The sequence below is a fragment of the Toxotes jaculatrix genome, chromosome 13 (assembly GCF_017976425.1).
Source record: "Toxotes jaculatrix isolate fToxJac2 chromosome 13, fToxJac2.pri, whole genome shotgun sequence".
Classification (NCBI taxonomy): Eukaryota; Metazoa; Chordata; class Actinopteri; family Toxotidae; genus Toxotes; species Toxotes jaculatrix.
The window spans coordinates 6134883-6160995 of NC_054406.1; the positions used below are offsets into that span (position 1 = coordinate 6134883).

At 35.1% G+C, this 26113-nt stretch overlaps 2 protein-coding genes across 2 annotated transcripts in view; one reads left to right on the forward strand and one right to left on the reverse strand.

Moving 5' to 3' along the window:
• ext1b (exostosin glycosyltransferase 1b) overlaps positions 1 to 17604 on the forward strand; it is a 132744-nt gene extending 115140 nt beyond the window's left edge. Inside the window, exon 11 of the mRNA XM_041052632.1 lies at positions 14705 to 17604. Coding sequence (XP_040908566.1) covers positions 14705 to 14890 — 186 coding nt within the window. The 3' untranslated portion in view covers positions 14891 to 17604. The remainder of the gene's footprint in view (positions 1 to 14704) is intronic.
• The window catches only part of med30 (mediator complex subunit 30), a 34997-nt gene continuing 26481 nt past the window's right edge, over positions 17598 to 26113 (reverse strand). The window contains exon 5 of the mRNA XM_041052633.1: positions 17598 to 22806. Within this exon, the coding sequence (XP_040908567.1) occupies positions 22711 to 22806 (96 nt within the window). The 3' untranslated portion in view covers positions 17598 to 22710. The remainder of the gene's footprint in view (positions 22807 to 26113) is intronic.

Sequence of the window (26113 nt, forward strand, 5' to 3'; positions counted from 1 at the left end):
TAGTATGGCGTTTTTTTCTGCCAAAAAAAGTCAAAAAATTTTTTTCACCTCAAAATGTCATAAAAAACGTCATAGTATAGTATGGCATTTTTTTCGGCCAAAAAAAGTCAAAAAAATTTTTTCACCTCAAAATGTCATAAAAAACGTCATAGTATAGTATGGCGTTTTTTTCGGCCAAAAAAAGTCAAAAAATTTTTTGACCTCCAAAAGTCATAAAAAACGTCATAGTATAGTAAGGCGTCAAAATCGGACAAAAAAAGTCAAAATTTTTTTTGACCTCCAAAAGTCATAAAAAACGTCATAGTATAGTAAGGCGTCAAAATCGGGCAAAAAAAGTGAAAAAAATTTTTGACCTCAAAAAGTCATAAAAAACATCATAGTATAGTATGGCGTTTTTTTCGGCCAAAAAAAGTCAAAAATTTTTTTCACCTCAAAAAGTCATAAAAAACGTCATAGTATAGTAAGGCGTCAAAATCGGGCAAAGAAAGTCAATTTTTTTTTTGACCTCCAAAAGTCATAAAAAACGTCATAGTATAGTAAGGCGTCAAAATCGGGCAAAAAAAGTGAAAAAAATTTTTGACCTCAAAAAGTCATAAAAAACGTCATAGTATAGTATGGCGTCAAAATCGGCCAAAAAAAGTCAAAATTTTTTTTCACCTCAAAAAGTCATAAAAAACGTCATAGTATAGTAAGGCGTCAAAATCGGGCAAAAAAAGTGAAAAAAATTTTTGACCTCAAAAAGTCATAAAAAACATCATAGTATAGTATGGCGTTTTTTTCGGCCAAAAAAAGTCAAAAATTTTTTTCACCTCAAAAAGTCATAAAAAACGTCATAGTATAGTAAGGCGTCAAAATCGGGCAAAGAAAGTCAAATTTTTTTTTGACCTCCAAAAGTCATAAAAAACGTCATAGTATAGTAAGGCGTCAAAGTCGGACAAAAAAAGTCAAAAATTTTTTTGACCTCAAAATGTCATAAAAAACATCATAGTATAGTAAGGCGTCAAAATCGGGCAAAAAAAGTGAAAAAAAATTTTGACCTCAAAAAGTCATAAAAAACGTCATAGTATAGTATGGCGTTTTTTTCGGCCAAAAAAAGTCAAAATTTTTTTTCACCTCAAAAAGTCATAAAAAACGTCATAGTATAGTAAGGCGTCAAAATCGGCCAAAAAAAGTGAAAAAAAATTTTGACCTCCAAAAGTCATAAAAAACGTCATAGTATAGTAAGGCGTCAAAATCGGACAAAAAAAGTGAAAAAAAATTTTCACCTCAAAAAGTCATAAAAAACGTCATAATATAGTATGGCGTCAAAATCGGACAAAAAAAGTCAAAAAATTTTTTCACCTCAAAATGTCATAAAAAACGTCATAGTATAGTTAGGCGTCAAAATCGGGCAATAAAAGTGAAAAAAAATTTTGACCTCAAAAAGTCATAAAAAACGTCATAGTATAGTATGGCGTTTTTTTCGGCCAAAAAAGGTGAAAAAAATTTTTGACCTCAAAAAGTCATAAAAAACGTCATAGTATAGTAAGGCGTCAAAGTCGGACAAAAAAAGTCAAAAATTTTTTTGACCTCAAAATGTCATAAAAAACATCATAGTATAGTAAGGCGTCAAAATCGGGCAAAAAAAGTGAAAAAAAAATTTGACCTCAAAAAGTCATAAAAAACGTCATAGTATAGTATGGCGTTTTTTTCGGCCAAAAAAAGTCAAAAAAATTTTTTCACCTCAAAATGTCATAAAAAACGTCATAGTATAGTATGGCGTTTTTTTCAGCCAAAAAAAGTCAAAATTTTTTTTGATCTCAAAAAGTCATAAAAAACGTCATAGTATAGTATGGCGTCAAAATCGGCCAAAAAAAGTCAAAAATTTTTTTCACCTCAAAAAGTCATAAAAAACGTCATAGCATAGTATTGCGTTTTTTTCGGCCAAAAAAAGTCAAAATTTTTTTTCACCTCAAAATGTCATAAAAAACGTCATAGTATAGTAAGGCGTCAAAATCGGGCAATAAAAGTGAAAAAAAATTTTGACCTCCAAAAGTCATAAAAAACGTCATAGTATAGTAAGGCGTCAAAATCGGCCAAAAAAAGTGAAAAAAATTTTTGACCTCAAAAAGTCATAAAAAACGTCATAGTATAGTAAGGCGTCAAAATCGGACAAAAAAAGTCAAAATTTTTTTTCACCTCAAAAAGTCATAAAAAACGTCATAGTATAGTATGGCGTTTTTTTCGGCCAAAAAAAGTCAAAATTTTTTTTCACCTCAAAATGTCATAAAAAACGTCATAGTATAGTAAGGCGTCAAAATCGGCCAAAAAAAGTGAAAAAAATTTTTGACCTCAAAAAGTCATAAAAAACGTCATAGTATAGTAAGGCGTCAAAATCGGACAAAAAAAGTCAAAAATTTTTTTCACCTCAAAATGTCATAAAAAACGTCATAGTATAGTAAGGCGTCAAAATCGGCCAAAAAAAGTGAAAAAAATTTTTGACCTCAAAAAGTCATAAAAAACGTCATAGTATAGTAAGGCGTCAAAGTCGGACAAAAAAAGTCAAAAATTTTTTTGACCTCAAAATGTCATAAAAAACATCATAGTATAGTAAGGCGTCAAAATCGGGCAAAAAAAGTGAAAAAAAAATTTGACCTCAAAAAGTCATAAAAAACGTCATAGTATAGTATGGCGTTTTTTTCGGCCAAAAAAAGTCAAAAAAATTTTTTCACCTCAAAATGTCATAAAAAACGTCATAGTATAGTATGGCGTTTTTTTCAGCCAAAAAAAGTCAAAATTTTTTTTGATCTCAAAAAGTCATAAAAAACGTCATAGTATAGTATGGCGTCAAAATCGGCCAAAAAAAGTCAAAAATTTTTTTCACCTCAAAAAGTCATAAAAAACGTCATAGCATAGTATGGCGTTTTTTTCGGCCAAAAAAAGTCAAAAATTTTTTTCACCTCAAAATGTCATAAAAAACGTCATAGTATAGTAAGGCGTCAAAATCGGGCAATAAAAGTGAAAAAAAATTTTGACCTCAAAAAGTCATAAAAAACGTCATAGTATAGTATGGCGTTTTTTTCGGCCAAAAAAAGTCAAAAAATTTTTTCACCTCAAAATGTCATAAAAAACGTCATAGTATAGTATGGCGTTTTTTTGGCCAAAAAAAAGTCAAAATTTTTTTTCACCTCAAAAAGTCATAAAAAACGTCATATTATAGTATGGCGTCAAAATCGGCCAAAAAAAGTCAAAAATTTTTTTCACCTCAAAATGTCATAAAAAACGTCATAGTATAGTAAGGCGTCAAAATCGGGCAATAAAAGTGGAAAAAAATTTTGACCTCAAAAAGTCATAAAAAACGTCATAGTATAGTATGGCGTCAAAATCGGACAAAAAAAGTCAAAAATTTTTTTTGATCTCAAAAAGTCATAAAAAACGTCATAGTATAGTATGGCGTCAAAATCGGCCAAAAAAAGTCAAAAAATTTTTTCACCTCAAAAAGTCATATAAAACGTCATAGTATAGTATGGCGTTTTTTTCGGCCAAAAAAAGTCAAAATTTTTTTTCACCTCAAAAAGTCATAAAAAACGTCATAGTATAGTAAGGCGTCAAAATCGGACAAAAAAAGTGAAAAAAATTTTTGACCTCAAAAAGTCATAAAAAACGTCATAGTATAGTAAGGCGTCAAAATCGGCCAAAAAAAGTCAAAATTTTTTTTGATCTCAAAAAGTCATAAAAAACGTCATAGTATAGTATGGCGTTTTTTTCGGCCAAAAAAAGTCAAAATTTTTTTTCACCTCAAAAAGTCATAAAAAACGTCATAGTATAGTATGGCGTCAAAATCGGCCAAAAAAAGTCAAAAATTTTTTTCACCTCAAAAAGTCATAAAAAACGTCATAGTATAGTAAGGCGTCAAAATCGGCCAAAAAAAGTCAAAATTTTTTTTGACCTCCAAAAGTCATAAAAAACGTCATAGTATAGTATGGCGTCAAAATCGGCCAAAAAAAGTCAAAAAAATTTTTCACCTCAAAAAGTCATAAAAAACGTCATAGTATAGTAAGGTGTCAAAATCGGACAAAAAAAGTCAACATTTTTTTTGACCTCCAAAAGTCATAACAAACGTCATAGTATCGTATGGCGTTTTTTTCCGGCCAAAAAAAGTCAAAATTTTTTTTCACCTCAAAATGTCATAAAAAACGTCATAGTATAGTAAGGCGTCAAAATCGGCCAAAAAAAGTGAAAAAAATTTTTGACCTCAAAAAGTCATAAAAAACGTCATAGTATAGTAAGGCGTCAAAATCGGACAAAAAAAGTCAAAATTTTTTTTCACCTCAAAATGTCATAAAAAACGTCATAGTATAGTATGGCGTCAAAATCGGCCAAAAAAAGTCAAAAAATTTTTTGACCTCCAAAAGTCATAAAAAACGTCATAGTATAGTATGGCGTTTTTTTCAGCCAAAAAAAGTCAAAAATTTTTTTCACTTCAAAAAGTCATAAAAAACGTCATAGTATAGTATGGCGTCAAAATCGGCCAAAAAAAGTCAAAAATTTTTTTCACCTCAAAAAGTCATAAAAAACGTCATAGTATAGTAAGGCATCAAAATCGGCCAAAAAAAGTCAACATTTTTTTTGACCTCCAAAAGTCATAAAAAACGTCATAGTATAGTAAGGCGTCAAAATCGGCCAAAAAAAGTGAAAAAAATTTTTCACCTCAAAAACTCATAAAAAATGTCATAGTATAGTATGGCGTTTTTTTCGGCCAAAAAAAGTCAAAAATTTTTTTCACCTCAAAAAGTCATAAAAAACGTCATAGTATAGTAAGGCATCAAAATCGGCCAAAAAAAGTCAACATTTTTTTTGACCTCCAAAAGTCATAAAAAACGTCATAGTATAGTAAGGCGTCAAAATCGGCCAAAAAAAGTGAAAAAAATTTTTCACCTCAAAAACTCATAAAAAATGTCATAGTATAGTATGGCGTTTTTTTCGGCCAAAAAAAGTCAAAATTTTTTTTCACCTCAAAAAGTCATAAAAAACGTCATAGTATAGTATGGCGTCAAAATCGGCCAAAAAAAGTCAAAAATTTTTTTCAACTCAAAATGTCATAAAAAACGTCATAGTATAGTAAGGCGTCAAAATCGGACAAAAAAAGTGAAAAAAATTTTTCACCTCAAAAAGTCATAAAAAACGTCATAGTATAGTAAGGCGTCAAAATCGGACAAAAAAAGTCAAAATTTTTTTTCACCTCAAAATGTCATAAAAAACGTCATAGTATAGTAAGGCGTCAAAATCGGGCAAAAAAAGTGAAAAAAAATTTTGACCTCAAAAAGTCATAAAAAACGTCATAGTATAGTATGGCGTTTTTTTTCGGCCAAAAAAAGTCAAAAATCTTTTTTCACCTCAAAATGTCATAAAAAACGTCATAGTATAGTATGGCGTTTTTTTTCAGCCAAAAAAAGTCAAAATTTTTTTTGACCTCCAAAAGTCATAAAAAACGTCATAGTATCGTATGGCGTCAAAATCGGCCAAAAAAAGTCAAAATTTTTTTTCACCTCAAAAAGTCATAAAAAACGTCATAGTATAGTATGGCGTTTTTTTCGGCCAAAAAAAGTCAAATTTTTTTTTCACCTCAAAAAGTCATAAAAAACGTCATAGTATAGTATGGCGTTTTTTTCGGCCAAAAAAAGTCAAAAAATTTTTTTCACCTCAAAATGTCATAAAAAACGTCATAGTATAGTATGGCGTTTTTTTCAGCCAAAAAAAGTCAAAATTTTTTTTGATCTCAAAAAGTCATAAAAAACGTCATAGTATAGTAAGGCGTCAAAATCGGGCAAAGAAAGTCAAAATTTTTTTTGACCTCCAAAAGTCATAAAAAACGTCATAGTATAGTAAGGCGTCAAAATCGGACAAAAAAAGTCAAAATTTTTTTTGACCTCCAAAAGTCATAAAAAACGTCATAGTATAGTAAGGTGTCAAAATCGGACAAAAAAAGTCAAAATTTTTTTTGACCTCCAAAAGTCATAAAAAACGTCATAGTATAGTTAGGCGTCAAAATCGGGCAAAAAAAGTGAAAAAAAATTTTGACCTCAAAAAGTCATAAAAAACGTCATAGTATAGTATGGCGTCAAAATCGGTCAAAAAGAGTTAAAAATTTTTTTCACCTCAAAAAGTCATAAAAAACGTCATAGTATAGTATGGCGTTTTTTTCGGCCAAAAAAAGTCAAAAAAATTTTTTCACCTCAAAATGTCATAAAAAACGTCATAGTATAGTATGGCGTTTTTTTCAGCCAAAAAAAGTCAAAATTTTTTTTGATCTCAAAAAGTCATAAAAAACGTCATAGTATAGTAAGGCGTCAAAATCTGGCAAAGAAAGTCAAAATTTTTTTTGACCTCCAAAAGTCATAAAAAACGTCATAGTATAGTAAGGCGTCAAAATCGGACAAAAAAAGTCAAAATTTTTTTTGACCTCCAAAAGTCATAAAAAACGTCATAGTATAGTAAGGCGTCAAAATCGGGCAAAAAAAGTGAAAAAAATTTTTGACCTCAAAAAGTCATAAAAAACGTCATAGTATAGTAAGGCGTCAAAGTCGGACAAAAAAAGTCAAAATTTTTTTTGACCTCAAAATGTCATAAAAAACGTCATAGTATAGTAAGGCGTCAAAATCGGCCAAAAAAAGTGAAAAAAAATTTTGACCTCAAAAAGTCATAGAAAACGTCATAGTATATAGTATGGCGTTTTTTTCGGCCAAAAAAAGTCAAAAATTTTTTTCAACTCAAAATGTCATAAAAAACGTCATAGTATAGTAAGGCGTCAAAATCGGACAAAAAAAGTGAAAAAAATTTTTCACCTCAAAAAGTCATAAAAAACGTCATAGTATAGTAAGCCGTCAAAATCGGACAAAAAAAGTCAAAATTTTTTTTCACCTCAAAATGTCATAAAAAACGTCATAGTATAGTAAGGCGTCAAAATCGGGCAATAAAAGTGAAAAAAAATTTTGACCTCAAAAAGTCATAAAAAACGTCATAGTATAGTATGGCGTTTTTTTCGGCCAAAAAAAGTCAAAATTTTTTTTCACCTCAAAAAGTCATAAAAAACGTCATAGTATAGTAAGGCGTCAAAATCGGCCAAAAAAAGTCAAAATTTTTTTTCACCTCCAAAAGTCATAAAAAACGTCATAGTATAGTAAGGCGTCAAAATCGGACAAAAAAAGTGAAAAAAAATTTTCACCTCAAAAAGTCATAAAAAATGTCATAGTATAGTATGGCGTTTTTTTCGGCCAAAAAAAGTCAAAATTTTTTTTCACCTCAAAAAGTCATAAAAAACATCATAGTATAGTATGGCGTCAAAATCGGACAAAAAAAGTCAAAAATTTTTTTCACCTCAAAATGTCATAAAAAACGTCATAGTATAGTATGGCGTTTTTTTCGGCCAAAAAAAGTCAAAAAATTTTTTGACCTCAAAATGTCATAAAAAACGTCATAGTATAGTAAGGCGTCAAAATCGGGCAATAAAAGTGAAAAAAAATTTTGACCTCCAGAAGTCATAAAAAACGTCATAGTATAGTATGGCGTTTTTTTCGGCCAAAAAAAGTCAAAAATTTTTTTCAACTCAAAATGTCATAAAAAACGTCATAGTATAGTAAGGCGTCAAAATCGGACAAAAAAAGTGAAAAAAATTTTTCACCTCAAAAAGTCATAAAAAACGTCATAGTATAGTAAGGCGTCAAAATCGGACAAAAAAAGTCAAAAATTTTTTTCACCTCAAAATGTCATAAAAAACGTCATAGTATAGTAAGGCGTCAAAATCGGGCAAAAAAAGTGAAAAAAAATTTTGACCTCAAAAAGTCATAAAAAACGTCATAGTATAGTATGGCGTTTTTTTCGGCCAAAAAAAGTCAAAAATCTTTTTTCACCTCAAAATGTCATAAAAAACGTCATAGTATAGTATGGCGTTTTTTTTCAGCCAAAAAAAGTCAAAATTTTTTTTGACCTCCAAAAGTCATAAAAAACGTCATAGTATCGTATGGCGTTTTTTTCGGCCAAAAAAAGTCAAAAATTTTTTTGACCTCAAAAAGTCATAAAAAACGTCATAGTATAGTATGGCGTTTTTTTCGGCCAAAAAAAGTCAAAAATTTTTTTGACCTCAAAATGTCATAAAAAACGTCATAGTATAGTAAGGCGTCAAAATCGGGCAAAAAAAGTGAAAAAAAAATTTGACCTCAAAAAGTCATAAAAAACGTCATAGTATAGTATGGCGTTTTTTTCGGCCAAAAGAAGTCAAAATTTTTTTTCACCTCAAAATGTCATAAAAAACGTCATAGTATAGTATGGCGTCAAAATCGGCCAAAAAAAGTCAAAATTTTTTTTCACCTCAAAAAGTCATAAAAAACGTCATAATATAGTATGGCGTTTTTTTCGGCCAACAAAAGTCAAAAATTTTTTTCACCTCAAAAAGTCATAAAAAACGTCATAGTATAGTATGGCGTTTTTTTCGGCCAAAAAAAGTCAAAATTTTTTTTGACCTCCAAAAGTCATAAAAAACGTCATAGTATAGTAAGGCGTCAAAATCGGACAAAAAAAGTCAAAAAAATTTTTTGACCTCCAAAAGTCATAAAAAACGTCATAGTATAGTAAGGCGTCAAAATCGGGCAATAAAAGTGAAAAAAAATTTTGACCTCAAAAAGTCATAAAAAACGTCATAGTATAGTATGGCGTTTTTTTCGGCCAAAAAAAGTCAAAATTTTTTTTCACCTCAAAATGTCATAAAAAACGTCATAGTATAGTATGGCGTCAAAATCGGCCAAAAAAAGTCAAAATTTTTTTTCACCTCAAAAAGTCATAAAAAACGTCATAGTATAGTAAGGCGTCAAAATCGGACAAAAAAAGTCAACATTTTTTTTGACCTCCAAAAGTCATAAAAAACGTCATAGTATAGTAAGGCGTCAAAATCGGGCAAAAAAAGTGAAAAAAATTTTGACCTCAAAAAGTCATAAAAAACGTCATAGTATAGTATGGCGTTTTTTTCGGCCAAAAAAAGTCAAAAATTTTTTTTCACCTCAAAATGTCATAAAAAACGTCATAGTATAGTTAGGCGTCAAAATCGGGCAATAAAAGTGAAAAAAAATTTTGACCTCAAAAAGTCATAAAAAACGTCATAGTATAGTATGGCGTTTTTTTCGGCCAAAAAAAGTCAAAAATTTTTTTCAACTCAAAATGTCATAAAAAACGTCATAGTATAGTAAGGCGTCAAAATCGGACAAAAAAAGTGAAAAAAATTTTTCACCTCAAAAAGTCATAAAAAACGTCATAGTATAGTAAGGCGTCAAAATCGGACAAAAAAAGTCAAAATTTTTTTTCACCTCAAAATGTCATAAAAAACGTCATAGTATAGTATGGCGTCAAAATCGGCCAAAAAAAGTCAAAATTTTTTTTGACCTCCAAAAGTCATAAAAAACGTCATAGTATAGTAAGGCGTCAAAATCTGACAAAAAAAGTCAACATTTTTTTTGACCTCCAAAAGTCATAAAAAACGTCATAGTATAGTATGGCGTTTTTTTCGGCCAAAAAAAGTCAAAATTTTTTTTCACCTCAAAATGTCATAAAAAACGTCATAGTATAGTAAGGCGTCAAAATCGGACAAAAAAAGTCAAAATTTTTTTTCACCTCAAAATGTCATAAAAAACGTCATAGTATAGTAAGGCGTCAAAATCGGGCAATAAAAGTGAAAACAAATTTTGACCTCAAAAAGTCATAAAAAACGTCATAGTATAGTATGGCGTTTTTTTCGGCCAAAAAAAGTCAAAATTTTTTTTCACCTCAAAATGTCATAAAAAACGTCATAGTATAGTATGGCGTCAAAATCGGCCAAAAAAAGTCAAAATTTTTTTTCACCTCAAAAAGTCATAAAAAACGTCATAGTATAGTATGGCGTTTTTTTCGGCCAAAAAAAGTCAAAATTTTTTTTCACCTCAAAAAGTCATAAAAAACGTCATAGTATAGTATGGCGTCAAAATCGGCCAAAAAAAGTCAAAATTTTTTTTCACCTCAAAAAGTCATAAAAAACGTCATAGTATAGTAAGGCGTCAAAATCGGACAAAAAAAGTCAACATTTTTTTTGACCTCCAAAAGTCATAAAAAACGTCATAGTATAGTAAGGCGTCAAAATCGGGCAAAAAAAGTGAAAAAAATTTTGACCTCAAAAAGTCATAAAAAACGTCATAGTATAGTATGGCGTTTTTTTCGGCCAAAAAAAGTCAAAAATTTTTTTCACCTCAAAATGTCATAAAAAACGTCATAGTATAGTTAGGCGTCAAAATCGGGCAATAAAAGTGAAAAAAAATTTTGACCTCAAAAAGTCATAAAAAACGTCACAGTATAGTATGGCGTTTTTTTCGGCCAAAAAAAGTCAAAAATTTTTTTCAACTCAAAATGTCATAAAAAACGTCATAGTATAGTAAGGCGTCAAAATCGGACAAAAAAAGTGAAAAAAATTTTTCACCTCAAAAAGTCATAAAAAACGTCATAGTATAGTAAGGCGTCAAAATCGGACAAAAAAAGTCAAAATTTTTTTTCACCTCAAAATGTCATAAAAAACGTCATAGTATAGTAAGGCGTCAAAATCGGGCAATAAAAGTGAAAAAAAATTTTGACCTCAAAAAGTCATAAAAAACGCCATAGTATAGTATGGCGTTTTTTTCGGCCAAAAAAAGTCAAAATTTTTTTTCACCTCAAAATGTCATAAAAAACGTCATAGTATAGTATGGCGTCAAAATCGGCCAAAAAAAGTCAAAATTTTTTTTCACCTCAAAAAGTCATAAAAAACGTCATAGTATAGTATGGCGTTTTTTTCGGCCAAAAAAAGTCAAAATTTTTTTTCACCTCAAAAAGTCATAAAAAACGTCATAGTATAGTATGGCGTCAAAATCGGCCAAAAAAAGTCAAAAATTTTTTTCACCTCAAAAAGTCATAAAAAACGTCATAGTATAGTAAGGCGTCAAAATCGGCCAAAAAAAGTCAAAATTTTTTTTGACCTCCAAAAGTCATAAAAAACGTCATAGTATAGTAAGGCGTCAAAATCGGGCAAAAAAAGTGAAAAAAATTTTTGATCTCAAAAAGTCATAAAAAACGTCATAGTATAGTATGGCGTCAAAATCGGCCAAAAAAAGTGAAAAAAATTTTTCACCTCAAAAAGTCATAAAAAACGTCATAGTATAGTAAGGCGTCAAAATCGGACAAAAAAAGTCAAAATTTTTTTTCACCTCAAAATGTCATAAAAAACGTCATTGTATAGTAAGGCGTCAAAATCGGGCAAAAAAAGTGAAAAAAATTTTTGACCTCAAAAAGTCATAAAAAACGTCATAGAATAGTATGGCGTTTTTTTCGGCCAAAAAAAGTCAAAAAATTTTTTTCACCTCAAAATGTCATAAAAAACGTCATAGTATAGTATGGCGTTTTTTTTCGGCCAAAAAAAGTCAAAATTTTTTTTGATCTCAAAAAGTCATAAAAAACGTCATAGTATAGTATGTCGTTTTTTTCACCTCAAAAAGTCATAAAAAATGTAATAGTATAGTAAGGCGTCAAAATCGGGCAAAGAAAGTCAAAAAATTTTTTCACCTCAAAATGTCATAAAAACGTCATAGTATAGTAAGGCGTCAAAATCGGGCAAAAAAAGTGAAAAAAATTTTTGACCTCCAAAAGTCATAAAAAACGTCATAGTATAGTAAGGCGTCAAAATCGGACAAAAAAAGCCAAATTTTTTTTCACCTCAAAATGTCATAAAAAACGTCATAGTATAGTATGGCGTTGTTTTCGGCCAAAAACAGTCAAAAATTTTTTTCACCTCAAAATGTCATAAAAAACGTCACAGTATAGTATGGCGTTTTTTTCGGCCAAAAAAAGTCAAAAATTTTTTTCACCTCAAAATGTCATTAAAAACGTCATAGTATAGTAAGGCGTCAAAGTCGGCCAAAAAAAGTCAAAATTTTTTTTGATCTCAAAAAGTCATAAAAAACGTCATAGTATAGTAAGGCGTCAAAATCGGGCAAAGAAAGTCAAAATTTTTTTTGACCTCCAAAAGTCATAAAAAACGTCATAGTATAGTAAGGCGTCAAAATCGGACAAAAAAAGTCAAAAAATTTTTTTGACCTCCAAAAGTCATAAAAAACGTCATAGTATAGTAAGGCGTCAAAATCGGGCAAAAAAAGTGAAAAACATTTTTGACCTCAAAAAGTCATAAAAAACGTCATAGTATAGTATGGCGTTTTTTTCGGCCAAAAAAAGTCAAAAAAATTTTTCACCTCAAAAAGTCATAAAAAATGTCATAGTATAGTAAGGCGTCAAAATCGGGCAAAGAAAGTCAAAAAATTTTTTCACCTCAAAATGTCATAAAAACGTCATAGTATAGTAAGGCGTCAAAATCGGGCAAAAAAAGTGAAAAAAATTTTTGACCTCAAAAAGTCATAAAAAACGTCATAGTATAGAAAGGCGTCAAAATCGGACAAAAAAAGCCAAATTTTTTTTCACCTCAAAATGTCATAAAAAACGTCATAGTATAGTATGGCGTTGTTTTCGGCCAAAAACAGTCAAAAAATTTTTTCACCTCAAAAAGTCATAAAAAACGTCATAGTATAGCAAGGCGTCAAAATCGGCCAAAAAAAGTCAAAATTTCTTTTGATCTCAAAAAGTCATAAAAAACGTCATAGTATAGTAAGGCGTCAAAATCGGGAAAAAAAAGTCAAAATTTTTTTTCACCTCAAAAAGTCATAAAAAACGTCATAGTATAGTAAGGCGTCAAAATCGGGCAAAAAAAGTGAAAAACATTTTTGAACTCAAAATGTCATAAAAAACGTCATAGTATAGTAAGGCGTCAAAATCGGCCAAAAAAAGTGAAAAAAAAATTTTGACCTCAAAAAGTCAGAAAAAACGTCATAGTATAGTAAGGCATCAAAATCGGGCAAAAAAAGTCAAAAAAAATTTTGAACTCAAAAAGTCAGAAAAAACGTCATAGTATAGTATGGCGTTTTTTTCGGCCAAAAAAAGTCAAAAAAATTTTTCACCTCGAAATGTCATAAAAAACGTCATAGTATAGTAAGGCGTCAAAATCGGCCAAAAAAAGTCAACATTTTTTTTTACCTCAAAATGTCATAAGAAACGTCATAGTATAGTAAGGCATCAAAATCGGCCAAAAAAAGTCAAAAATTTTTTTCACCTCAAAAAGTCATAAAAAACGTCATAGTATAGTAAGGCGTCAAAATCGGCCAAAAAAAGTGAAAAAAATTTTTGACCTCAAAAAGTCATAAAAAACGTCATAGTATAGTAAGGCGTCAAAATCGGGCAAAAAAAGTGAATTTTTTTTTCACCTCAAAAAGTCATAAAAAAACGTCATAGTATAGTAAGGCGTCAAAATCGGCCAAAAAAAGTGAAAAAAATTTTTGACCTCAAGAAGTCATAAAAAACGTCATAGTATAGTAAGGCGTCAAAATCGGGAAAAAGTGAAAAAAAATTTTCACCTCAAAAAGTCACAGAAAACAGCATACAGCCGTAAGGCGTCAAAATCGGACAAAAAAAGTCAAATTTTTGTAAGACCTCAAAAAGACACACACACAAACACACACACACACACACACACACACACACACACACACACACACACACACACACACACACACACTTAATTGCTTTTATTTGAGCAAAACCACATGCAAGGACCACACGAAGCATCTTCTTTTCCATGTTTTCATGCTACCAAATAGAGTAGAAATTGAACAGAATTTTGCCAGTCCCTTTGCCTTCGTTCTCCGCGCGCGCACACACACACACACACACACACACACACATACAGACACACACACACACACACACACACACACACACACACACACACACAGTGTTTCGGGGAGTAACAGAATACATTTAACAGCGTTACGTATTCAGAATACAAAAAATTATGAGTAACTGCATTCCATTACAGTTACAGTTTAAATAGATAGTATTCATAAGACAGTTACATTGTTGAAATCAATGGATTGCATGACAATACTTCTCTTTCACCAGTTTATACTTCCCAACATTGCACACACACATAGTAGTTTTAATTTTTAAATAAACTTAGTGTTTGAGTATGCATAGCGTATGTAGCTTACATATACTCTACTGACTGTATATCGTGTATATCATTAGATATACATGATAGAGATTATATTGCAAATGAACTATTCATGTTAAAATCACAGTTCCACTTGCGTCCATCGTGCGATCGGTTAAAAAGCCTCTCCAAACCAAGCTCCCGTGCTGAATTTCAACCCCAGCCCGCCCCTGATTGTAAGCAGTGATGAGGTGAACATAAAGGTAGATATTGTTACCGTACTTTTTTCATACAATTAAACTATCAATATTTAGACCGATTTTTGGCAATATTTAGCAATTTAAATATTACTTTTAACTAACAATTGCAACTGTTTATTTTTAGCTGTTTTAACTTTTCATCACTTTTTTTTAGCTGATTATTTCAACTGTTTATCTGTGATGTTTAGCTAACAATTCAGACTTCTCTGCTCGCTTGCAAACTAGTTTTAAAGTTACAGTCTTTCCACGTAACCCCTGGCAACTGCAGAAGTACCCTCTGAGATACAGTTACCCTGATGTAAAGAAATGATTATTTGTAATTCTGACAGCAGGACTCTAAAACTGTCCTCTTGCCTATCTGTCTCCTCTTCTTCATTCCCACCAGTCTTCGAGGGCTTCTCGCTGGGCCGATCCAGACCACTTCGCCCAGCGACAGACCTGCATGAACAAGTTCGCCAGCTGGTTTGGCGCCATGCCGCTGGTCCACTCCCAGATGAGATTAGACCCTGTCCTGTTCAAGGACCAGGTCTCCATCCTCCGCAAGAAATACAGGGACATCGAGAGGCTCTGACAGGACCGACGCCCCCTTGGGGGAGACCCCACACAGGGGGAGGCGCGAGAGACTGACTCAGTGGAGAGTAGGAGGAGTACTAGGACTACAGCAGGATGGACAGGGAGCGACACAGCTCTGTCTTCCACTCAGCACATTGCCAATGACCACAGCGCCGCTGCTGCCAGGACTTGACGTGGGAAGGGATGAATGGGAAACAAGCAGATGGCGTTCGGATCTGAAAAACACAAACAAAAAAAACACAAACACAGACAGACAAAGAGGAGTACACAAACTGATGGACAAGCCAAACAGTACTGTATGTTTTGCAAATGTGCAAACACACAGCACACACTACTGACAACAAGAACTCTTAAATAGAATATTTTTTTTTACAACACGAACAAAGACGACAATGACTTTCCTGCTCTTTCGGCACATGTACAGGACGGTAGAAGAGGGAAGGTGTCCATGGTCGCCCCCTGGCAACCACAGTCTGCATCAGGACATAATACTGGACTCGCTACCACACCCCTGCATTATAGCCTGGGAAACCCTGTTCTTTAGTGGGTTTGATTTCATTGTATAAATCGGCTCTCAGTATCACTGTTGACCCTTTTTCCTCGCTGAGAGTTTTGAATCAGAGCATCATCAGTTTTTAATGTTTTCATTTTCAAGACAGAGAAGGTTAACAGCAGTGCCCAGCCTGTTATTACAAGGTTTTCGTAGAAAAGCAGCCATTATTTTCCAGATATTCTTGGCTATCGACACACGTCCTCGAGATTCAAGTCTGAAAACATCCTGTCTGTCGTATCCTTGGCTCATTCCTTGATGTGCTGATATGGCTTTTATAATGGTCTATCTGCCTCCCTCTTATCAGTAAGATAAGTTAGAAAAACATCTCGTTTAATATCCCATTTTCTTCTCATACTCACCAGGGCAGTTGTACTTTCTTTATCTTTTTTTCCCTCTTACTTTCATCATCTTTTCTTTCCCCCTTCAAACTCTCTGTACTTTCACTCTTCTGTGTGAATGTGTGTTTGTATGTGTGTGTGTGTTGTGTGTGCAGAGCCTTGAAAAGTTGGCTCATCCAACCATAAGCTCAAGTGGAGTACATTTTCCCTCCGTTGGAATGAGTGAAATGAACATTTCTGGATGAAATGGAGCAGAACGCTGCATTCTAACGCAAACTCGTTTTGCCCATTTCTTACTTCCTGCACGGGCCTCAGAGCACTATCTTTACAGGGGGAAAATTTCAGACCAGAGCAGGTCTTTAGTGACCGGCGTCATTTCACAGGAGTGCTTGTAGAAAGATTTTTAACGCTGAGCGCATCAGTGCCATTCTGACATCAGGGTCTGCCTTTCAGTTTGAGATGCGTAGATGCTCTCGTGTTGAAATATTCTAGTCATCAGTCCGATGCGGCTCTCCTGTCGCCATGATTTCTATTCTTTTTCCCCCCCATGACATATCAGAGAACCTCAGAGCCATTAAACTGACAAAAGGTTTTCTCCTCCATTTGTCAGGCAGAGGTACGTTTGGGCTTCAATTAGGTAAACCTATTTCATTTGGAGTGCTGTTTTATTCCCAGGGGACAAGCTGTTGATGAAACACTCTAACATTATGGACCATTCTGTTGTGAAAGCAGTGACCCACAAACATGACCTGCTGGCTAATGCTAGCCTTGGACAGTGCTGTTGTTTTATTTTTTTGTTTTGTTTTTTGTCCCCCCCCCCAGCAACAATACACCCTCCCCTTCAGTCGTACTTGTCCATTACTTGTAACAGCTGCTCACATTGCTGTATCCACATCAAAACGCCTGACATTTTGCACCTTAAATTACTTTATTGGTATTGGACAACCAGATCAAAATACTAAAGTAAGCTTTCTCAACCTCTAATTGATCGTTTTGAAGAGATTTCTGAGAAAATGGCTGGATCACAGCGGGTCTGCTCTGTGCTCTCATTTGGTCTGCATGCAGCGTTCGGCCGAGAGCACAGACAGTCCACTCACACGTTTAGTTTGCAGACACTTGAATGAAAGCCGCGTGCTTTTAGTGGCCTTTCTGTCAGGCGGGCATTCAGCATAATGTCTCAGCCAAAGCTTTTCATTGTGCGTGTTAATCAGTAGCTGTCATCGACATTATCAATATCACTGTCACACATTCAATGACTGTTTTATTTCCTGCGTTTTTCATTCATTTATGTTTTGTTCTACAAAGAGTTTATGTAAAATGTATTGTAAAGCCTTTACAGTGTCAACAAAGACGACACTCGTGCTTTCAAGTGTCGTATCCAAATGCTGCCACTGCAAAGCTCTGTTATATCATATATCATATCAAACCCAGCAGGACTATCATGGTTTTTTTCCTCACACACAATTGTTCTGAATTTAATATTTGCATTTACAATCTGGGACTTTACGTTTGTATTGTGATTTAATTTTTTAATTTTTATTTTTTTTGTGCCAGGAGAGATTTTAGATCTGTTTAATATGGAGTCACAACAAAAAGTGTTCGATCAGCTACAGTATGTGATTCTGGGAAAAACATTCTCCTCACATCTGGTCCCTATTTCATCTTCAGAGCACCATCTTGTTTGAATCCATATCAAGCCTTTTATGTCTGATTGTTTGAATCACTGTTGTTGATCATCTCAAGATAACCGCATCCCCCAGCTTTGCAAAAAAAAAAAAAAAAGAAAGAAAGAAAAAGAAAACACCACCCATTTCAAATCCCTGCAACTCTCAGCACTGTACATAGACATATTTATTTTTTGGAAAAAAAAAGACTGTGTACGATTTGAGATGACGTGGCGAGAACATAAGACTGATCCTGCATCGCTGAGGGGAGTTAATGGTATTTATTCATTTTATTTTCGACACACTGTGCACAATAATCCACACAGATGCCGATATACAGCTCATATTATGTTTCACTCTGCATTGGTTTTCCCGGGAAACATCCATCACACTCGCTTCACTTTCTCATACAGAACTCCCAGAGAGAGAGAGAACATTTTCAGAGTCGTAGTGGTAGAGTTTTAACTCCTGAAAAGATTGCATACACCAGTGATCTAGAATTGGATTGGGCCGCACCATCTTGGCGCTCCATGGGAGTCAAATTGCAAAGTCCCAATAAAGACTACGCCAACTGAAACATGGAAAATAATAAGCAGCTGGGTCCCCTGCACCAGATGGAAACATTTTCAGATTCGGCTGTAACATCTTCCCCCAATGCATTACAATAATGGGTCTGGGGCTCCGACACAGTTGTGTTTAAATTGCCTCTTTCACAGCTTGGTCAGATAATTTTGGCAACAGAAACTGTCGCATCTTTCAGTTGGCGTGCTGTACACTATATCATCGAGTACAGAGTGTGATGGACGTGAGCTAAGCCACAAGGGAAACCTCTGCATTCACTAAAATGCCTGTCATTTGATCAGGAGGAACATTATGCAAGTTAATACTGTGTGCTTCAACACAGATGGAAGAAGGTTTACCCAAAATGTGCCAGGCAGTTGGTGTTTATAGTGACGGCGGCATGTGTTCTGGAAACTAGTCTGTTCTTGATTTGTGCCTTTTATCAACATTTGAGTTCCTGACATGCCGAGCACGGTCTGTCCTAGACTATTTCCAGTAGACGGGCAGCAAAAGCACCATGTGCAGGCCTGAACAGCCCTGCCTTTATACACTGGATGACACACAACTTCCATTCTCCTATTACAACACCCCCTGTTTTCATCTTTGTGTTTGGACACTGTTGCTAAGGCAACCACGCATGACCACTTCCTGTTTGGGATTATTTATCAGTGATTGGCTGTATCACATTACCAATCGGCAGTAATATCTGTTGATCTGTAAGGACTCGGTTAAGCCCAGCTGTACTGATGCCTTCTCCTCCCTCCTACCTTGTAATTAACAGAAGACTTTTATAGAGGTCACAAATGAAATAGATAAATGCCAATTTTGTAAGAATGATTTATAAAAAAAATAAACTCATATTTGATGATAACTGCATCTCTTTGTGTCCTTTTTTTAACAGGCTGTTTACAATATATCTCAAAGTGTTATATAAAAAAAATCATTTACAATTTGACTCACATTCAGCTGTTATTTTGTTTGTTTTCTGGTATAAAATCGTGCTCAACTAGTCTCCAATGTGCTCAAACTACTGGAGCAGGGAATCAGTCCTCAAAGTTTTGATCCAAAACAGTCATGAACTAAAAACTGGCATCGAATGTGTGGTCAGATTACTAATCTTGGTTAGTTACGTTTTATTCAGAGCCCAACCAATCCTGGATTTTTGAGACGCATACCAATCACTGAGAGTTCAAATAACCTAACGATGCATCAACAGATATTTATGCTAATTAAAGAGTCGCTATCGAAAAATTTACCAAAGGGAACATTTTACACTTCAAAAATAGATTTGTTAGGGCTTTGCCAATTTTAGAATATTTACTTTAGGCAAACTTTTTGTGGGCCTGCTTATATTTAAACATTCAATATTTGGGAACTTTGGCTTCTCTGTTATATTAAAAAGGGGTGTTGTAGAAAAACATATGTTACATTCCTCAATGTAAGCTGTTAATATAACTATTGTTTTGGCATCGATCCTGAGACTTTGGTGTCCAATCAGCTCTAATACCAAAAAGTTTCAAACACCACTCTGCCTTAACAAACACAAGGGCACTTTGTTTCCAGCTATGTTAAAATCACGCGTTTGAAAAATCTCATAGCGTCGGAGATGATCCAAGACGCATCTCAAAACCACTCAAGCTAGATGGCACATCATAGCAGAAGCAAATCTCAAACATTTGTCAGGTACAAGCAAATCAAAAAAAAAAATCCTTCAGTTTGTCCAAGGCTGAACAGTTTCACTACCAGTTTCTTCACCTACATGCACCGAGTAAGGCCAAGTTAAAGTATATAAGACAGACTAATGGAAAATGACCAAAAAGTTCTTTGAAACTCTTTACGTTTACACTGCAAATGAAATTACAGGATATTCTATCAAACATTGTCTGAGGAACAATGACACTGACGACACGATAAAAGGGTACGCTGACACAGGGAGACTGATGGTTTGTATTTGTGTGTGCTCGCTTTTGTGCTCACACTGTCAACATCAGAGCGTAACCCTGCACATTTGTACTCGCTTCATCATTTGCGACAGAGTGTGCATGGACAAGTACGCAGCCCCTGACCTCTGCCTCAGCTGAATGAGAACACACTCCATTTGTACAGTAATAATAGTCCCGCAATGCTGCATTGCCCTCGGAGATATAATAACCACCCCTGTATTAGGCCACTGAGGAGGGGTTTATTAGTCACTACTCAGAGCATTGATTTCTTTTTCTACTCGGGTGAAAGCCTTCTCGCTGCTCCAATGCTGCATCTGTCCTTTTGTGTCTCCCTGAGGACAATAGCCTCATAACACATCTCAGATATGACCCTGCCTTTGCTCTGAATTATTAAACGCACCCATATCAGACACTGATATTGTCATGCATATCTGTGACCTAACAGTGGTGCCACATGACTGCGTGTGCGTGTGCGCACATTTTCTCAGGTTTTAGCTCATGTTTCACGTTTGTGTTGCATGAGGCTCTTTGTGAATTCCCCTCTCTCTCACTCCTGCCTTCTTTTCTCACCTATTAATGCGATACAAAACACAAATGGCTGGCTTCTTATTACCAAAAAAAAAAAAAAAAAAAGCAGCCTGTATTTATCAAGCATCTCAAAGTAGGAAATCAGTCCTAATTGGCCACAAACTCTCTAAGTGAGGCAATTCTGAACCTATTTTTGGGCCTTGGAGAATAAGCATTTCATCAACTTCTATCTATGCTAATATTTAAGAAAGCTCCTGAGGTGTTCTGACATGTTAGAACTTGCCAGGAGATGGTGTTTAGATAGAGAAGTTCAGAGATGACTCTGAGGTTATTAAAAAAAAAGTCCATTCCCAAGACAAATAAGTCATTCTACCCTCCTATACAGAGACAGACTACCGGTCAAGAGTTTTAGAGCACCTCCATTTTTCCAGTTTTTATGAGAACTGTAAGCAGTTCAAGTCCAGTGAATAAACTTAAATGGTACAAAAAGATCAGAAAAAAAATGAAAAATCATGTAAATTTAATAGAAAACAGGGCTTTTTCAGGGATTGAGAACTTGGTTAACTTGCAGTTTCCTTCAGAAATGGAAGTAAACGAAGTGTTGAAAGTTAATGCAAACTGTTCCTACAGGTGCCTGAACTTTCTTGATGACTTGCAAACTCAGAGTTGGAGCAAACTGTTACTACACCCTGTGATGCATTATTAGGACAAGACTGCACTGCAGGAAGTAGTACTGTATATAGCTATCAAAATGGTGAGGAAAAGGTTAATAACAAAGGAAGACAGACTGGTTGGTCAGTGGCTCATCCTAAAGCAAGATAATTATTAGAAGACAAGAACTTGATACTGGCTTCAAATGATGGAAGACCATCAGACCAGCACGATGAGCTGGTTTGGGAAGAACTGGGCAAAATGTTGGGACAAGCTTTCTGAACAATATTTGATTTCCCATGTAGAAAAGAACAATGTGTTCGGCTGCTAGATGCATCAGAAATTTAGATTAAATTTAGGATTTAAGATTCCATGGGCCCTTAAAAAAAACACAACAAAAAACGACTATTTATTTGTCCTATGCTTAAATTTCAGAAACACATTACGCGAAGTAAATTTAAGTAACTGGAAAAACGGCAAACTTTTGACCAGCAGTGTAAGTTAAGAGGAGGTGTAGATGAAAGTTAAATTGGAGAGTTTAAGAGAAGATAAAGTCCATGTTTTCAGAGGAGATGTGCCCACAGCCTTGTCTGCAACGCCATCTTTGCGTGTGCAATATTGCGCAAGATGTGTTGGCAATGTAGGCAGTGTAAAACTGGAACACCAGCTTTTATATGAGAAGTTACAGCAAATAACTCTCTCAAGTCATACTCTGAGGTAGGAGTGTGTTTAGTCCTAGGTTAAAATCCTAGAAGTTATTCTGAGATGCTTCATAAATAGGGGCCACATACTCAGCTGATACACTAATGTATGAAAAATGCAGAACAACACAGCAATGAAAAAAAATAATTACAGCAACATTTATAGTTCAGCAGAATCATTAACAATACATTATAATGAAATGTCAGACCCAATCAGAGATAAACAGTAATATGTTTATACCAAATAAAAAATCTGAACAATATAGTGAGAAGAAGACTCACGATTTTCCCACAGTGTCTGTCTTTCTTATTAAAGTTCTTAGAGGCCATATAAAAACCTTTTAAATTGAGGATTTCAGTCAATTCTAAAACTATGTCATGTAACAGATGTACAGAATATGAGGATTAAATAATATATCAATGTTTCTCTACTAAGCTAGTACCTACAAATAGATAAAACATAATACATCAACTCTTCAGATTAATTCAGAGTCATAATGCTGATTGAAAGGTAAAATATCGAGGTAGAGGCAGAATATTTTCCGCCATCGACCACACTGTTACCACCTGCACCCTCGTCCCTCCGTGTCTAGTGTGTGGTGTTGTCTCACCTCTCTGCGGTACGGAGCCCCTTCATCTTCATTTGTCTCCTCTTGTTTTCCTTCTATTGCTTCATGTCTTGTTCTTAAGCAAACAGGCTGACATTGCCAAAGTCCTCATTTCTTCTGTAAAGTGCAGCCTCAGCCAGTCTGTGTTACCCTGTCACACGTCCGGTTAACAACCGTATCTTCCTGTCCATTATTTGCAGTGAATGTATGCATGAGTGTATGTGTTTTACATGAATGGTTGCGTGTGTGCGTATGTGCATGTGTATGTGGCTCAGCTCCTGACAGCCAGCATGGAGTTGATCTCCCAGATGAGGTTGCGAAGTTGGTCCATGATCTGCTTCAGCTGTTGATTCTTCTGCTTCAGCTTCTGCAAGCAAAAAAATACAAAAAGAGAAAAAAATTTGAAATTTTTCAGATGCAAAAAACCCCAAAAATATCAATGTCAGAGGGCATCAGCTACCGTAAAAAAAAAAAACTGCTGAAAATATTAAACCATGGGTTTGCACGATCCAAAAAAAATCAAACAACTGACAAAGCATTTCAAGAAATAACCAAGCAATTACATTTTCAGCAGAAAAAAAAAAAATCAATTCATGGCTTATGGTGCTGGTGTTGACATCCCATGGAGTCAGATTCCAGCAGCTGCTACACTGTACTACTAAACAAGTTTTTCCCATCAGCACTACTTTGACGTCGTGCTATCAACACCGCATATAATTCACACTTACTGTACCACAATAAATCCTTGTAAAATATAATTTACTTAACCATACTACTGAGAAAAACTGATTCCAGATGTAATCGCGTTCCTAATGACTGAGCTGTTTTGCTGCTCGCATGAGAAAAGGCGCAGGGAGTTTTTGCCCAGCAGGGAGTCCTGTGAGAAAGTTATCTGAATATTCTGTTTCCCTCCTTCAAATTTAGTATTAGTTAGTAATCCTGAAAACAAATAAAACCATATTAAAATAATTGCTGTATTCGAGCAAAATACAGATATTTTAAAGTTACTTTTTGGCTGTGTCATTGTTGAAAAGTTTCTATGCTTTAGAAGTGATTGTCAAGATTCGGGCAAGAATCAAGGGTCACTGCCAAATCTGAGTGTAAATAAACTAATAAACACAGGTCTATATGTTTCAAATCCAAAATCCAAATCCAAAGCGAAGGGATCACACAGGTTTCTACAAATCATCCTGAGGAGGACTTGAATGTCTGTACCATATTTCATGACAGTCCACCCAACAGCTGTAGAGAAATTTCACTCTACAAGCACCTGGGAACCATGAACGTCTGCACAAGATTTTATGACAATCAATCCAAAAGTCATTGAGATATTTCAGTCTGAACATTATACAAAGCCTCACCCAGATCCTAATTACACTTGTGACCTGTTTTTAAAGATTTACATCTTCTGAATGAGCCTGGGTGACATGCAGAGGGTATGCAAGTCAAGGTATAGAGACGCAATGTTCAAACTTTGTATGGAATGAAGATTAATAAAGTCTGAAAGCCACACTCAGGTATTTCTTCCTCTCATGTACAAAAGACAAAGTTTTCCCACCCGCCTGTTGACCTCTCCCCGAATACTCAGTACATCAGTTGACATAATCAATCCAAGCCTTAGCTAATCGAACATCTGGCCTGCTTCAGGGGTGCACAGGTACATCCCAGACGAACAAACAACCTAATCTCCCTGTCAGCCTCTGAGGGCTTTGTCCGCCAATTGCCTCTAAATGTGCTACCAGAATGTTTAAGTCAACAGCTGCCATGGATTGAAGTACATCATTGCCCAAGCTTTATACATAAACAGATAATGGCTCCCGAGCTGCTACGAGAGAGAGAGAGAGAGAGAGAGAGGGAGAGGGAGAGGGAGAGAGAGAGAGAGAGAGAGAGAGAGAGAGAGAGAGAGAGAGAGAGAGGGAGAGAGAGAGAGAGAGAGTCAGATTCAAAGCAGGTACAGCTGCCAAATGTGTGCTGCCTTTGAACAGGTAACTCAGGCAAAACATCTACATTTGGAGGTTTGGGCAAATTTAGCAACAACAGTGCATCACAGGTTCTTGCTCGGTTGCTTTTCTTCTGATAGATAGCCAGAGAAGAAGAGAGAGAGAGAGAGAGAGAGAGAGAGAGAGGGGAGCTCCTTCACTCAGGAGCTACTGTATCTGCAGTGCAGTGAAATCTATTAAGATTAAATCCATCTCACTCTCTCGGTAACACTCCTTTAGCCATGACTAATTACCAGCCATTTTTGCAGCGCAGATAACACCTTGAGCAATCGATTTCACACAGCTCTCTTAATATCAACTGTTTAGCTGATTGTCCTTGAAGATATTCCAGAGTGGAACATTTGGAAGCCTTCCAGTCTCTCTCTCTCTCTGGGGGGCTCTCACTGCCTCTCAAGCACTCTCACTCTTTTCTCTCTCTCCTCTTTCAATCTCTCTCTTTGACTTTCACTTTGATAGAGAGAAAGAGAGTGTGTGTGTGTGTGTATTACAAGGGATATGCCTCATTACTCTGACAAGCAAGTCTTGAAATAACTCATCATTTAGTTCGTATTAATGAGATGAGATGATATTTTGAGCCTTTGTAATTTCAGTCCTTTTAAACAAAGAATACAAAACTGGTCCTTTTTCTTTTCGTTAAACTTTTTTTTTTTTCTCCAAACATGAAGCTTTAAAAAAGAGCTGCACCCGTAGATAGATTTTTCATCTCGGTTTTCAAGTGTAAACGGGCAGATTTGGCTTCAAAGTCAAAATTTGTTGCTTTTGAGTCCAGATTCGTCCACAGAAATCTAGTCTCGGCTTTCTTTGAAATTAGACATGAAATTCCACATTTTTCACAGCAGAACAAGACTACGGAGGCAGCCTTCACGGCACATTCATTATGAAAAGCTCGCTGGCATATCTTGATATATGAATAACACGACTGCTATTATCACAGAAATGATTCTGCAACCTCGGGGAGATATAATTCCATTCATAACCTCATAATTAGCGTAACTCTAATCCTTCACACCTATAATACGATGTTTGGAAATGGGTATACTACAGAGAACAAAGCAGAGGAAAGGAGCTCTGAACGATCTCCTTTTTGTCTGAATTGCAAGGCTTTTACACACACACACACTCACACACACACACACACCTCTTCAGGAATCGAGTGGACACACTCCCTAATTTCTTGGCCTGCCACTCAACAGCCAGGCCCCCACAATAATGTTTTGATGCCTTTTCAATCCACAGTAGGCCTCTTCTGACATGCTCCGAAACCGCATCGGCCGCGGCAGGGTGGCCAGTCAACAACTCATGAAAGTAAACAAGGAAGCGCTGTCTGAGATTCCTGTCTCCGAAGGCCTCCTGCAGACTGGCAGACTGCCTACCTGCTTCATATAACCTGGAAACACTGGCAGACATCGGTGCACTGGCAGAGGAGAGCGAGCGGATAAGCACAGCGACCAGAGATAGAGTGAAAATCGAGATTGACACACAGAGGAGATGTGGTGAGACGCCGTGAGCTTAAATGTGTGTGTGTACCTGAGTGCCTGAGAGTGCGCAGCGGTGCAAGTATGTGTGTGAACCTGTGTGTGTGAGGGTCAAAATGTGAGCATGAGGGCGTGGCTGCACATGAAAATGTATCTGTGTGTTTTCTGTTGCTCATTTGCTATATTGAGCTAAGGGCTT